Source organism: Centroberyx affinis, unplaced genomic scaffold, assembly GCF_046629955.1.
Source record: "Centroberyx affinis isolate AG114_WGS23_722 - 3 ecotype Tasmania unplaced genomic scaffold, CSIRO-AGI_Caff_v1 ptg001879l_1, whole genome shotgun sequence".
Classification (NCBI taxonomy): domain Eukaryota; kingdom Metazoa; phylum Chordata; class Actinopteri; order Beryciformes; family Berycidae; genus Centroberyx; species Centroberyx affinis.
Window position 1 is genome coordinate 30,700 of NW_027280252.1, and position 14,393 is coordinate 45,092.

At 38.5% G+C, this 14,393-nt stretch overlaps 1 protein-coding gene across 1 annotated transcript in view; it reads left to right on the forward strand.

Moving 5' to 3' along the window:
- The first annotated feature begins 6,706 nt into the window (after positions 1-6,706).
- The window catches only part of LOC139653124 (probable flavin-containing monoamine oxidase A), a 63,916-nt gene continuing 56,229 nt past the window's right edge, over positions 6,707-14,393 (forward strand). The window contains exons 1-5 of the mRNA XM_071530076.1: positions 6,707-6,824; positions 6,959-7,046; positions 9,385-9,565; positions 10,237-10,351; positions 14,094-14,251. Of these exons, the coding sequence (XP_071386177.1) occupies positions 6,707-6,824; positions 6,959-7,046; positions 9,385-9,565; positions 10,237-10,351; positions 14,094-14,251 (660 nt within the window). The remainder of the gene's footprint in view (positions 6,825-6,958; positions 7,047-9,384; positions 9,566-10,236; positions 10,352-14,093; positions 14,252-14,393) is intronic.

Sequence of the window (14,393 nt, forward strand, 5' to 3'; positions counted from 1 at the left end):
TTAGAGATTCAGGCAAAGTCTTCAAATTCATTTAGCTGATACTGAATTAAGACATGAGTTGATATGAGTTAATTTCACACAAGGACGAGTAATATTCAGTATATTCACATTCAGTGAGTCATATTCACATTCACTGAGCCACGTCATGTTTTTTTTAATTTTTTACTTGACATTGATTCAGGTCTGACATTAGTATTAAATACTGTATATGTTTTTGAATTAATTTTGATTTCACTTATATAAAGGCTAGGCCAAGGCTAGAAAACACAACTATTTTTTCAAGAGAGAACTGGCTAAGAAAGCAGCAAACATAATAGTTATAGAAAAAATACAAAAGCAGTAATATGCAAAGCCAAAATACATAGAAGATAATTGCAAATTCAACATTCAAATCAAAAGAGCTCAGAAAGCAATACTAGCCTACTCTAATAGGAGATGAGCAGGTTCAGGGGACAAGCTGAAATAAGTCTTGACTAAGCAAAGAGTAGACAGCTCTTTATTGGGTCTGCCTCAAGGTTCTCTGTAATCAGTTTAAGCTCACCAAGAGGGGCCAGCGCGTTTAGTTTTAAATAATTTTGCAATGACTTCCATGAAGAGAGAGCAGAGTATAATGAAAGCCCTTTTGCCTAATTTAGTTTGGACCTTAGGGACAAAAACAATTCCTGAGACTGTACACAGTATTTTCCACCAAGATCTTTTTTAAAGATATAGGTGCACAAATAATGTGGAAGCAGACTCATAGACAGGCCTTTCAGCTTTACTTTGTTTACAAGGTGTTTTGTATGTGGCCTGGAAGAAAGGCAGTCATCAATTAATTTAAGTAATACTTATTTATATTTAATGTATACCATATAAGTACTTATATATAGTCTCAATTGGTTTTGAAAGTAAGTATGCAATTGTAAAATAAAATAAAAATCAGTTAACACTTTACAATGTTCTTTACACTTAATACACTGTTCCACATTTGTTTTAACCTAAGGAAAGGCATTGTGTTTAAAATAATACTCTTCCATGTAATATATAAAAAGCCTCCCACTCAAGTTTTTATTAATGCACTTACAACAGTTCAAAAACATAATGTAAGTACATAAAATTCAAGCAGAATATACTAGAATGAGCACTTACTCTGTTGCTAAGCCATGTAAAGAGTTACTGGAAATAGTTTGGCACATGAGATTTCAGTAGTATTTTGAGATGCGGTCAAAAGCTCTGTCTATTAAAAAGAGCCACGCCCTAATCAGCCGAAACCCCTGGAACATTAGAGGAGACAACAGTGATCTGGAGCCAAAGTCAGAGCCTGATTGGACAGACAGTGAGTGCCATGGCAACACACGGGCAGGGTACCTCTGAGGCCTATTGTTCAGCAGTGTTGAACACAACATGGAGATCTTAGTGCCTCGCTCGGTCGTTATTTACAGTATGTTGAAGGGTTTCGGAGAAATATCATGCTGAGTTTTCTTTGCTTTGCTTTGTGTTGTCACTGCATGGCCTTTCTTTGTGGAATTCAGAGTACTGAACAACAAAACGGTGTCTGAATGTGTGCATGTGTATGCTTGTGTATATGCTGTATGTGTGGTGTGTGTATGTGCATGTATGTTTGAGTTCATATATCCTTACCTGTAATTAAGAGACCTGCTGTGCATAACACAAAGACAGACAGCCAGGGAGGGCAGCTAAGAAACAAACATTACTTCAGTTGAGTGTAATTTAGAGCAGGTGTAAACTATTTGGAAAAGCATAGTTTACACAATACATTTAATTATGCTATATTTAATTTCTTTCAATTGGTAAGAATCATTAGAAAATGTTTAAGCTTTTACTTGAATATTTGTATCATACTGACAAATTAAGTAAAACAAGACAAGAGCAGATTCCACATTGAAAATGAATGTGAAAGTTGCTTAACAGCAGTAATAATACCTGAGCGCAGGTGCTACATCCAAAAGTGTGGCCATGGAGCGCAGTGGATCAAGCAGCATTGTGTTGCCTGGTGCTCTTGCTCTCATTACAGTCGGCTTCTCCTTTACTTCCTCCTCATTGGCATAAAGCCTTCCCATTGGATGTTCGTTCCACCTGTTTTACTTGTTTACCAGGGGAATAGCTTGGTATTGTTATTGAGCTGTTAACCTGTTGACACTGCTGATCATCTAACTCTTCCAAATACCTCCTCCCATTAAATACCACTACTACTATGTGGTAGTACTAGTACTATGTTTTATACAACAGCATGTTTGCTCCTATATGTATTTGCGTGTTTGCATATATATACAGGTATGTATTTATGTGTATGTGTCTATGTATATGTATGTGTACACATACACTGTATGTGTATGTATATGTAGGTCTTTTTGTATGTGTGCATGTATACATATAAATATTTATATGCATATTTTATTATTTAGTTATTTAGTTACCTTTTATTTTTCACTGTTGTAAAGCACTATGGTTTTAAAAGGTGCTGAATAAATAAAGATTTACTTACTACTATTACTACTACTTGTATTGCACTTCTAAAATATTACAAGATAAACAAATATTACAAAAATAAACATAACAAAGATAAGACAAACAATACAAATTCCAGACAATTAAAAACAAGTACACTAAATGAAACCAAATTACATGGAAACCAATCTGTAAAAATGTGTTCTAAGAAGTGAGTGTCTAAGCAGTTGAATAACAATATCAAGCCATCCCTTGGTATTAAGTAAAGTATCAAGTAAAGCAGGAGGAGCACACATCCAATGGGATGGGTTTATGCAGATGAGGTGGTTGGAGTCATGGTGTGCTAATGTGTTTAGGGTTGCAAAGTACTGAAGGAGAAACCCCCGAATAGATTGATTTGTCTACTATTGGCTTTGTCTAACAGTCAATATTATTTATTTGTATATTTGTTTATTTGGTCGTCTGTCTGTCTATCTATCTATCTATGTATCCATCTGTCTGTCTGTAAAAGTCAAACATCCTCAAAAGCATACACTTCATAATGAAGAGCGAATCCCCTAACCCGCACACACACAGAAACACACAAGTACACACCCTCTCATTTCTCGCATACATAATGCACCATGAAACTAATCTCCTGTTGAGTTGACACAGGTACATGACAGATTGAAATAAAGCCCCATACACTTACATCAAATAAGAACATAAAGCCTAACAGCACAACATCCTGCAGGATGAAAAACAACTTAACTCACTTTAACACCCTCCGTTTGTCAAATGTCTGTGGTTTCAAATAATGAGGGGGCCAAAGAGACGTGGGGCTCTCAGGTCTCAAGTGACAAGAAACTGGTTATTCAACTGAAAACAACAAGCAAGGTTTGTACACCACCTGGCTGTATGCAACCCAACAAACATATCTTTGTGGCACATCTACAGGGAAACACCCCTTTATAAATGGATCTTTATAAAAAGACACAAACAGAAAATGGATTAGTGAAAATGCATGTGCTGTTGTACATGTCATCCTCTGCAGGTTTTTTAGACTGGCCTAAATGACACAGAATAAGAACATACATGCATTGGTGGTATTATGGTCACAACAGAAAATATATTCCTTTGGCCATAGGTCAGAGTATGACTTACTGCAACAGTGTTTCTGCTTCTATGGTATTTAAAAAACTGGATTGTACACAACTTCTTTACATAATCAACCAAATCAGTTTTTCCACTTACACACTGACACTGCTTCTGTGAACAAAACATCAACCTTTTCGCTAGCTATAAGAAAACCAAGTCTCTTCATAAAGTACAGGTAACCCCATGTTTTCATATAGAAACCACTGTCATTCAATATCCAAAACTCCAGTAATTACAACTTAACCCAATTCATACACACAGAGTCCTCAAGGTGCAAACACCAACGAGTGTAACTGTAGGAAAAAATAAACAGAATCTTGGATGAATATAAGAGCCACAGGTGAGTTTATATGTTTTGGAACAATGGATGGTAACAGTGGAGAAAGAGTGTGAATGAGAGGAGGTGGATGCAGAATTTTAACTTGAATTTTATTTTTAAATGTAACCCCAACGTGTTTCATTTTGTCTTAGAAGTCTGAGGTTTGGCCAGAGCAGTATGGGGTTTGGTTTTGTGTTTACAGTTTTGGGAAACTGGAGTATCATTTCAGTAAATGTGTGTAAGCAGTTGTGGAAAAACTGTAATTATATCAGTCAGTGGCACAGCCTGGGTCCTTTTTAGTAGCTGTCTTGTAATGATTTTTTTTCAAGACAGCTCCATTGCCATTTTGTGGCCAATTTCCTCCAACTTGACTCAAATCTCATCAGTCGAGTTTCAAGAGAACTTCACGAGGAAACCCACGGAAACACTGGGAGAAAATGCAAACTCTGTACAGAAAGAGCCAGGACTTGGTATCAAATGCAGCTCCTTCTTGCTTTGAAGCAACTGTGCTAACGACTGAGCCACCATGCCACCTACAATAAAGAGAGTTATGCCGATTTAGGAAATATTAAGGCTTTGTAAATATGAATAGTGAAACTAAAAGTGTCTCATCCAAAATGCTATGCAGAATTTAACAGTGGCCACGTTTACATGGACAGCAAGAATCTGCTATTAACCCAATTAAGACAATAATCTGAATAAGAAATTGGCATGTAAACAGCATTTTCTGATTACCTTAACCCAAATAAGGTCATGTAGTAAGCATAATCGCATTAAGACATGTGGAATTTTCTGATTTTAGTGGCATTATTGAAGGGCATTTTAGACACTTTAATCCAAGTGTGACTCTCTATTGGAGGATTCACTGCAGCAATCCAACTTCAGCTTGTACAGCTTGACGACAGATGCTCTATAAAATAAAATAAAATAAAATAAATATGGTATACCAATAAATGTTCATGGGAGCATTATCTAGTGTGCGGACTCTATTTTTCCATTTTTCACATGTAGGCTACTTCTGTCCAGCACCTAGTATTCATCGCGTTTGGATGTGCGTGCTTTTGTAACCTTTTTGCAGGATTCTATTTGCACCTTCAATAAAGTCTTAAACTGTCCGTGTGCTCCAGTGATTCTCCTTTGTCCTGTTAATCGGACTTTGCTCCGCACTCCGCAGCATGTAAACAGGAATATGAATGGAATAGTTCTATAAGGAACCCATGTAAACAACTTAATCGGAATATTGTCTTATTTATTGTCGTATTGACTTATGCCAAATTTCCATACCCGGGGAACCAGTAACCTCTTCATCCCCAGTCTTATTGTGCTTTATCTTTTTAGCCACACAGCAAATTTTATGATGATTGCCCCAATGGTTCTAGAGTTATGATATATTTTGTACTTAACTACGCACAGTTCATTGGTCAATCGTGGCCATGTTATTATCTGATCTTGAGCTATGAACCAATTTTTGCGTCAATAGCTCAAAAATTTACAACGTCTTATTGCCAAAAACGGTGTTGTAGAGCACATCCAGTTGCGTATGTATACCAAGTTTTGTTTCAATTGGACATAGTTTGTGAGAGTTATGGCCTTTTAAATCTAAAAATATTTAACATTTAAATATAGTGTTACCATCATGCAACATTGGTTTTTGGCCTTGACTGAGCAGTGGGACACCATAGGAGTCTGCCTGCCAAGTTTGGTTGCTCTGGGACTCACAATTTCTGAGCTGTAAACACTTTTAGTGGAGAAATATAAACAAACAAACAATTCAAACAAGTACAATAGGAATCCAGACATGTGTTGACAAAATGCACTTATTGTAAGTCTCTTTGGACAAAAGCATCTGCTAAATAATGTTCTGTAATATAAACCCTTGCTAAAGGCCTCATCATTTTGTAAGTGCTTTGGATAAAACCAGCCACCTTATAAGCCAGCAATTCTCATTTCAACACTTAGACCACATTTTGTAGTGAATGGTATCGTGCCTCCTACATTTCAGTGTTTTCCTGTACAAGAATAATAAAATGTACCGTTCCCCTTGACATCCCATGCATTGTAGCAGATATAATTTCCATCAGGTGGAAACTTTCTTCATTCTTCTTCTCATTCTTCATAGTTTGTCCTTCAAGACTTGTACCACAATACTGTAGCTCACACCACAGAGGGGACATGATATAAAACTGTCAACTAATTCTCAGGTGTGCACATGCACAGTACGTATTGCTAGAGAAAGGAAAAATGTCCATGAAAATTATGCACAAAATTTCTTTATGCCAAATAATCTTTTGAATGCGTCTCTTAGCTTTGATCCTTGATAAAAAAAAAAACCCAACACATATTTGATACATATTACATCTGTGTAAAATACAAATTAAAGATAAATGTCTTCTCTAATTTTGTGTATTTATGTTTATATGGCATGTACATTTGTATATTTATGCATAACATTTGATTATTATTAATTATTGATTTAAAATAAAAAATATATATATTTGCATTATGTTTTAACACAATGGTATTACAAAGCATAAGCCACCCAAAACTTTGCACTTAACAATGCCTCCTCGCTGTTCTAAAATCACTGTAAAGCCTCCCATGGCTTTTATTGCTGAAGTTTACACAGGATAGGGATTTATGCCAAGTAGGTCAAACGCACAGTGGCTCTTAATTCCAAAGTGCACTATTATGAGAGCAGCCCAGGTGCTGCAGATAACCCAACTGATACAGAGAAGACAGTTTTCACAGTTTAGCAGCACATGCTCATTTGACACATAAAGTCACAGTCACTTGAGTTTGAGTATGACTGAAGAAATTTGGGACGTTATTATTGTCGGCGCTGGAATATCTGGATTGAGTGCGGCTCATTTGCTCAGAAAAAGGAATGCCAAGTTAAGGATGCTGATACTGGAAGGAAAAGGTTTGTAAAGTTTGACCGTATCATGACTGTAACATGCAACAGTGAATCATTTTCTAGTGGGTTTGTTTAGTTTAGTCGTTCTTGAGAAGAGATATTGCTCTGTCTAACTAAATCATGTCTTGTGTGCCTCCCAGACCGAGTGGGCGGCCGCACGGTGTCCACAGAAATACCAGCACACAAAGGTGTTGATCGGTGGGACTTTGGAGGGCAGTGGGTAGGAAGGTAATGTTGGACATTTTATTCATTACAGGAACACAGAGGTGGCCAAGTGGCAAAGCAACACATGCAAAAGTGATAATTCAAGATGTCTTTCCAATTGAGATCAGAAAAAAAGAAGATATCACTGATTATTCTAAGATTATTCTCTAGTCTAGGAATATGGCCTGCAGACATTTTCCAGTTGACAAGAACAGAATTAGAGGAGTAGTTTGCTCATGATAGTAATTTGTTCTCTGACCTATATTATTGAAAAGCAGTTGGTAGCAATGGAAATACAGTAGAGTTAAATTGTACATTTGACAAATTAAAAATGGTTTGGCCTGTAGAAGTAATGTCTGCAAAGTGGTTACAGTGAGAGGATTACAGGCTACCAATCAGTCACTCTGGAGCAAGCTGAAAATAGCTGAAAGTGTTTAATGGAGAATCAATCACAGATAGTTTGGGTTTTTTCACGCCCTAGTCGTACGAAATAGTCCATTCTGCAGAAGACCTTGAAGAAAACCATAAGCGCTGGTAATGTCGGAACAGGCAGAGAAATTGAACTTCAGTTTGACTGGTGAGCTTCATCCAGATGAGAATCATTACAAATCCACTTACTGACACACTGCCTTGCAGACACAGACTGAGGATTATTTTACGGATAGCTATCGATCTGACCCTTGCTGCACCCCAACAGTTAAGGGTGCCTGTCACTGTGGAGTATGTTCACTACTTAGAAAATGAGAGGGCAAGTTTGCATCTGATGAGAACCGCCTCACACATGGCAGCAGGGATGCAAGCTGGATGTGACACAAACTGATGGTGGGCACCTTGACCATGTGATGTAGCTATACTGTATAAAGTGTATTTTGCAATATATGCATCCTTTGCCCTCTTGTGCTGGCAAGTCAGTATGTTCTGCTCCGCCTTTGCTCAAAGTCCTAACAGTAATAGAGAGTGGTTGAATACAAGTACAAAGATCAATAATTAGCCTTTGGTAATCTTTTTTTATGAGGCATTTATGAGGAGCTAACTTGCATGAAAATGGTGAGGGATGTACAATATATAAGCATAGATATGAATCAGAACTTAGATAAAGGACTCAGGGCTAATGAAAAAGCCAGGTGAAATAACATTTTTGGGATGAAATTGAAGGTAGCTTCATTCAATATGATCACCAGTATGTGTGACCAGAACAGTCCTTTCTGTTGGACAGTGAGCACAGTTTAGTACAAATGAATCTGCCATGTGCACCAAAAAAAAATCCATATTTTAAAAAAGAAACTTCAGAAATTGCAGTCTCACCATACAAACAGTTGTCAATAGGCTACTGGTAGTTGGAAAAGCGCAACTGATGTCAGACTTAGAAGTCTTACATTTAATCTAGTTTATAGAAAACTAGATTAAATGTATTCAATGGTTATTAGCCTTCTTCTCATAACTTGTTTGTAGCAATTATACGTATCATACGTTTTAAGCAACCAAACTCTGATACAGTCTTTATTTAATAATTTTATAAATCTCATAAATTTTATTAAGAGGTGTTTACAGTATGAATCGGCAAAGGCTGGTAATTACATCACACAATATATGACTCCAACAGCATTTTTGGCAGCGACAGCTCTTTGCCACCTCAGTTGTGTGTGCAACAGTTGGCCAAGGAAAGCCAGCCACAAAGTAAAAGAGAGAGTCACAAAAGAGAGACACAAACTGGAGAACCACTGATCTAGATGACTGGGTTTTGACTTGGTGCCCTGCCCAGATTTTCCCAGCCAATCAGGGATTCACAAAATTGCCAAACTGGTCCCGAGCCCCTAGGCTACTGCGATTATAATTATAATTATAGCAGTTATAACCCATAACTTATAACTTATATCTAACTGTGCAATACCAATTTTTTTTGTGCAATAATTCAACTGCAATAATTCAACTGTGCAATACTTATTAATTATTTAATTATTTACACTGGTGTATGTATATATTGGAGTATGATGCATATTGTACAGAATTCTTATTTCTCTTATTTCTATATTATTATTATTATTTTTATTCTCATTGTTATATATTGTAGTATAATGCACATATTTTACATATTTCTTACTTTCGTATTTCTATTTTTCTTATAATTTCTTATAATTTCTCTACGCTTGTATATATTCACTTCTACAATGTGAGCAGCTGCAATGTAACCCAATTTCCCCTCGGGGATCAATAAAGTATTTCTGATTCTGATTCTGATTCTGATATATCAATTGAAAGTGAAGTGACCCTATAAGTCCTGGCACACTGTAAATGTAAACATTACAACATTTTTAACCCCTCTGCTTTACTCGTGCCAAAGGTCATCTCCTTTCTCTTTCAGCACCCAAACACACGTCATGGAGCTCATACAGGAACTTGGTCTGGAGGTTTACCCGCAATACAACATTGGCAAGAAGGTGCACCACATGGGCGGGCCAGACGCCAAGGTCCGCACCTACAGAACAAGTATCCCCATGCTATCCCCGATGGTGCTAATGGACCTTACCCAGCTCATGTGGAAGGTGAGACGACAGTGTCAGCCTGGAGTTACACAGCAACACTCAGTACTTGGGACTACGCTCACTCACTCAGAGCTGCTTCTCCAATGCCCCAGATAATGCTTAAAACTATTTGACAAGGATGAGCTACATAACCATAAATCTCAGAGGCCAAATACTAACAAAACAGAAAAGCGGTTTAATTGTTGTTTGTTGAATTTCTCATGTGTAGCAGGAAAAAAACCGGATGATGACTCATTCAGTAAATTGATAGACGACAGACTACAGACCATATAAATGAGTATCTCACTCAAGATATTTCTTCAGAGGGCAATTACAATACAATTCAACCAGGCATCTTTTTAATCAGCTTTATTGTCCAATATCCTTACCATGCTGGGAATCAATATGGTGTCCCAAATGGACGTGGTAATGATGTTGTACATTAGCAATGCTGTGTGAATTTGGACTGATAGCACAAGAGCACATTTATCACACCCAACTAAGTACCAGAAATGTTATTGTCTCAGATAAATGGTTTTAGTAGAAAATGTGGGAGGAAAAAAATGAGTGGTGGTAGAAAATATTATCTGTATCTGTATCAACAGGATGCTTTTGATCCACAGTAGTAAACCTCTGTGTGTGTGTGTGTGTGTGTGTGTGTGTGTGTGTGTGTTGGGGCGTTTTACACACAGATTGACAGACTGTGTGCCACAGTGTGTGTCCAGGACCCCTCCAGGACTCCCAATGCTGTGGAATTGGATAGCATGACCCTTCACTCCTACGTTGAGCAACATGCCTGGACTAGAGGTCAGAGATGACGCAAGCTCACATCACTTTCTGAAGTGACCACTCTGGTGTTCCTTCTTCCTTCTTGTGGTGAAAAAATACTGATCACAGAATAGTCATTCTATGTATTCAGTCTCAAAATCTTACTTTTCTTAAAAAAGCAAGAAAAAAGCTGCAATTGGGGTGAGAAACATTCATTTCTCCAAATCATTTATAGACACTATACACTATCATATAGTTTATTTCTGTGATAGGCAGAGACTAGGACCCAGATGCAGACACTCAGGCCCTCTTTACACCTTGCATTAACATGCGTCTCGTATCCAGATTGTATCTAGATATGATTTAACCTGATTACATTTACACCTGGTATTAACATGTGTCTCCAGTGTCCACATTGAGATCCGACTGAGATCTGATCACTCTGTCCAGCTCAAACAACCGAACGTCACATCCTCCTCTTGTTTGTGTGGGTCCAAAAAAAAAAAAGATGATACCCATCCGTGAAGCCGCGCTATTATTGTATGGACTAGGCTCCGCAGGGGGTCTGCGGAGGGTCCGCACCGAGCTCCGCGCTCCGGTTGCTATGTTAGTTGGTTACCAGGGAAGTAAGTGTAATCGAATGACAGCCAAGTGACAGCTGACAACCAGCAAAAATGGACAATAGGAGGAGATTCTGCACTCTCCGTGAACACCGCGCTGCTACCGCATTTACCATGAAATGCTGTGGCTCAACTGGAATGCCGAAGACGGAAGTCGGCGCGATTACGTATTTCTGCCCACATAGTTGTTGTATGTGGATTGAAAACACAATTGCATTTACACTTGTGTTCAATGTGGTCACAATGCGTCCCTGACCACCTCCGGAGGTGGTTTGGCCGATCGGATCACAATCCGTCCTCAATGCGTCTTGGGTGCATTTACACCTGTACTTTCATGTGGTCAAGCACCATCCGATTGCAATCCGATCACCCAAAACACATTTTAATGCAAGGTGTAAAGAGGGCCACAGAGGCAGAAAAATGATGAAAAAAAAACTTTACTGAGAGTTGAGCAAAATACAAAAAGGCAACTAATCCAGGCAGGGATCAGGCAAGGCAGAGTTCAGATAACCGAATACTACAAACAGGAACATGAAATGCAGGAAAGCTAGGCAGAACGCACTAGACAATCTGGTAGGGACTGAAGGCAAAGTGACTGGTATATATAAGTTGCTAGAGTAATTGTGAATTAAGGCCAGCTGGTGCAGGGAGGAGCTGGACTGGACTGATTGAAGCTCTCAACGGGACCTAGAAACACAACACATAGACAAGACACACAGACAAACAGACAAAGAGATCAGAGAGGAGTAGGAGAGGCAGGCAGGTCAGGAGATGAGGCAGGCAATGGAACAGCTGGTCACATGACAATTTCATTATATTACCTTTCCTATTACCTTTCCTGTATTATTTCTTATTACCCTTCCTGTACTTACTTGTCATTGTTCTGCCAATTGCTGCTATAGCACCCAAATTTCTCCCAGGGGGTCAATAAAGTGCAATTTTATCTTATCTTATGTGTCTTGAAATAGAGGAGATCTCTCTGCTTGGCATCACGAGCCAAATTCAGGTCAGTCAGTCAGTCAGGCAGTCAGTCCAGTCAGTCAGTCAGTCAGTCAGTCAGTCAGGTAACGCTTAGTGAGATGTCGCTTTGTGAGATGTCGTTTCGTGAGATGGCCTCTAGAGGGCTCTCACCTATGGGCTAAATGCCACTAGACTGCAACTAAATACGGTTCACACTGTTTGGTTATTAAGCAGAGAACCGCATTCTACAACCGAACTCACTCCCTGAAAATTCAGGTGTTGACTACTGAATTTGAGGACGGAGTCGGTGAGTCAGAGTAGTGTGTACCAGAACCGGACTGGACAACTAGTGGTTATGTGACGTAAGGCGCAACACTCGTTACGTTACGCAACATCATCATCCTTATTTTGAAAAAGATGTAGATAAGTGTTGTGAGACATTCTCAAATTTTCTATCCAGTCTGTTTCCTCACAGTGTGGTTGTTCCTAGCAGTTCTCCGGTCTTGGGCCCATACGTTGCTGTTAAAAGTATCATGTCCATGCGGTGGAAAAAGAGAATATGACGCTCCTGTCAGTGGCGGTTTATTAAGATCTTATGGATATATTGACGCCTCTGGCTACTGGTGTTACTGGTGTCAAGTAAACCGAAAATACACAAGTGGAATACAGGCAATGGTAGCCGCCGTATTGGTCTGAAGTAAAGTTAAAGTTAAGTCTAATTTTACTCCATACTGTGTACCATACTATGCAAATTCACTCTCATGTCACTATTTATTTTACTAGTGCACTGAGCCCCACACTATTAATTTACATACATCCACGTCTTCCGTTGCCCTATAACCTTTAACGTTAGGTGCAGTTATTACCTGTGGTATTTAAGTGACATTAGTGGAATTATTTAACCAATAACCGTGTCATAATACATCAGTGCATTGAATTGAATTGAACACACGCGCTGTGGATCTGTACAGGATCTGTGCTTGCAATATAGATGGTTTCTACTGTAAGTATAGATAATGTAAGTGTAGTGACATTTAATAGCTGTGCCTAGATTTTACGCCAAGTTAAATAATGCTCTGTAGTTCCACCAGATTTGTTGACTACAGGCCAAACAAGCATCTACAGTTGACAGGAAAATAACTATTTAAAATTATGAATTAAATATGAAATCATTTTCATCCTGTCAGGTCTCTCTTTGTTAAGTGTTCCCTATCAGTGGCTTATTTGCTGCCTACACTGCAAAAATGACAAGTTGTCAAGTGTTTTTATCTTGTTTCCAGACCTATCAAGCTTATTTCATGATATGTTTAGTCAAATTATTTCACTGCACCGGCAGATAATCTTCTTTCAATCTTTAAATACATTTCACTTGATACATGCCAAATTATGACATATGTTTGTTTGCCAGTGCAGTAAGATGATTTCACTGAAAAAATCCTGAAACAAGCTTGATAAGTCTGGATACAAGATTGAATAACTTAACAAGTTTTCAGCTTTTGCAGTGTAAGGATGGTAAGACATCCTGCAGAATAAATGATGCAGTGATCTGAGAATGCAGTGTACAGTGTTTAGCTTAGGGCTGGGCGATATGGACCAAAAATCATATCTCTGTATTTTTAGGCTGAATGGCGATACACGATATATATCTCGGTATTTTCTACGAAGTGGGCTAAATGTTCAGTTGTAAATAGGGCTGGGCGATATGGACAAAATAAAATATCATATATCATATAAATATTATATCATATATTTTTGACCAAATACCTTGATATCGATATTGCGACAGTATTGTAGGGATGACTATTGGTGCTTTCACATAATATTTACACAATGAGATTTTTGATAAATAATCATCAGTTATGTGGATATAATGACTAAGTGGGTAAAGGCAAATAATAGAACAGCTAGAACAGTCTGGTAAATTCAGAAAATTACATCACTTTACTGTAATGCAGCCTTTAAAACCAGGAAAAGACAACACTTATGCCATATCACGATATTACGATATCCAAAATCTAAGACGATATCTAGTCTCATATCACGATAACGATATAATATCGATATATTGCCCAGCCCTAGTTTAGCTGTGTAACTACCGTGTACAACCTCCCAGAATGAATCATTACTGCGTGATGCACACCATGCACATGTACATAATGTATGTGTGAGTGCTATTGTATGAAAACATCCCTTTCTTCCAGAGCTAAAAGAGGAGATGGGGCTGTGCAGCAGGGCTGTGTTTGGCATGGAGCCATCCCAGATGTCCTTCCTGTTCTTCCTCATGTACGCTGCAGCAGCTGGAGGGGTGATGTCGCTGCTGGAGAGCACCCCAGGTTCTGCCCAGGAGCTCAAGGTCAAGGTACCCACCCCACTTCCTTCCCTCCCCTAGACCGTTTTTATCTTTCTTACATAGCACTTTGTTGAATCAGGCGCTTTCACTCTCAACTGCAGGATTTTCGGTCTGCTTTATTTCACTCAGCACCCAGCCCCTCATCCCCACC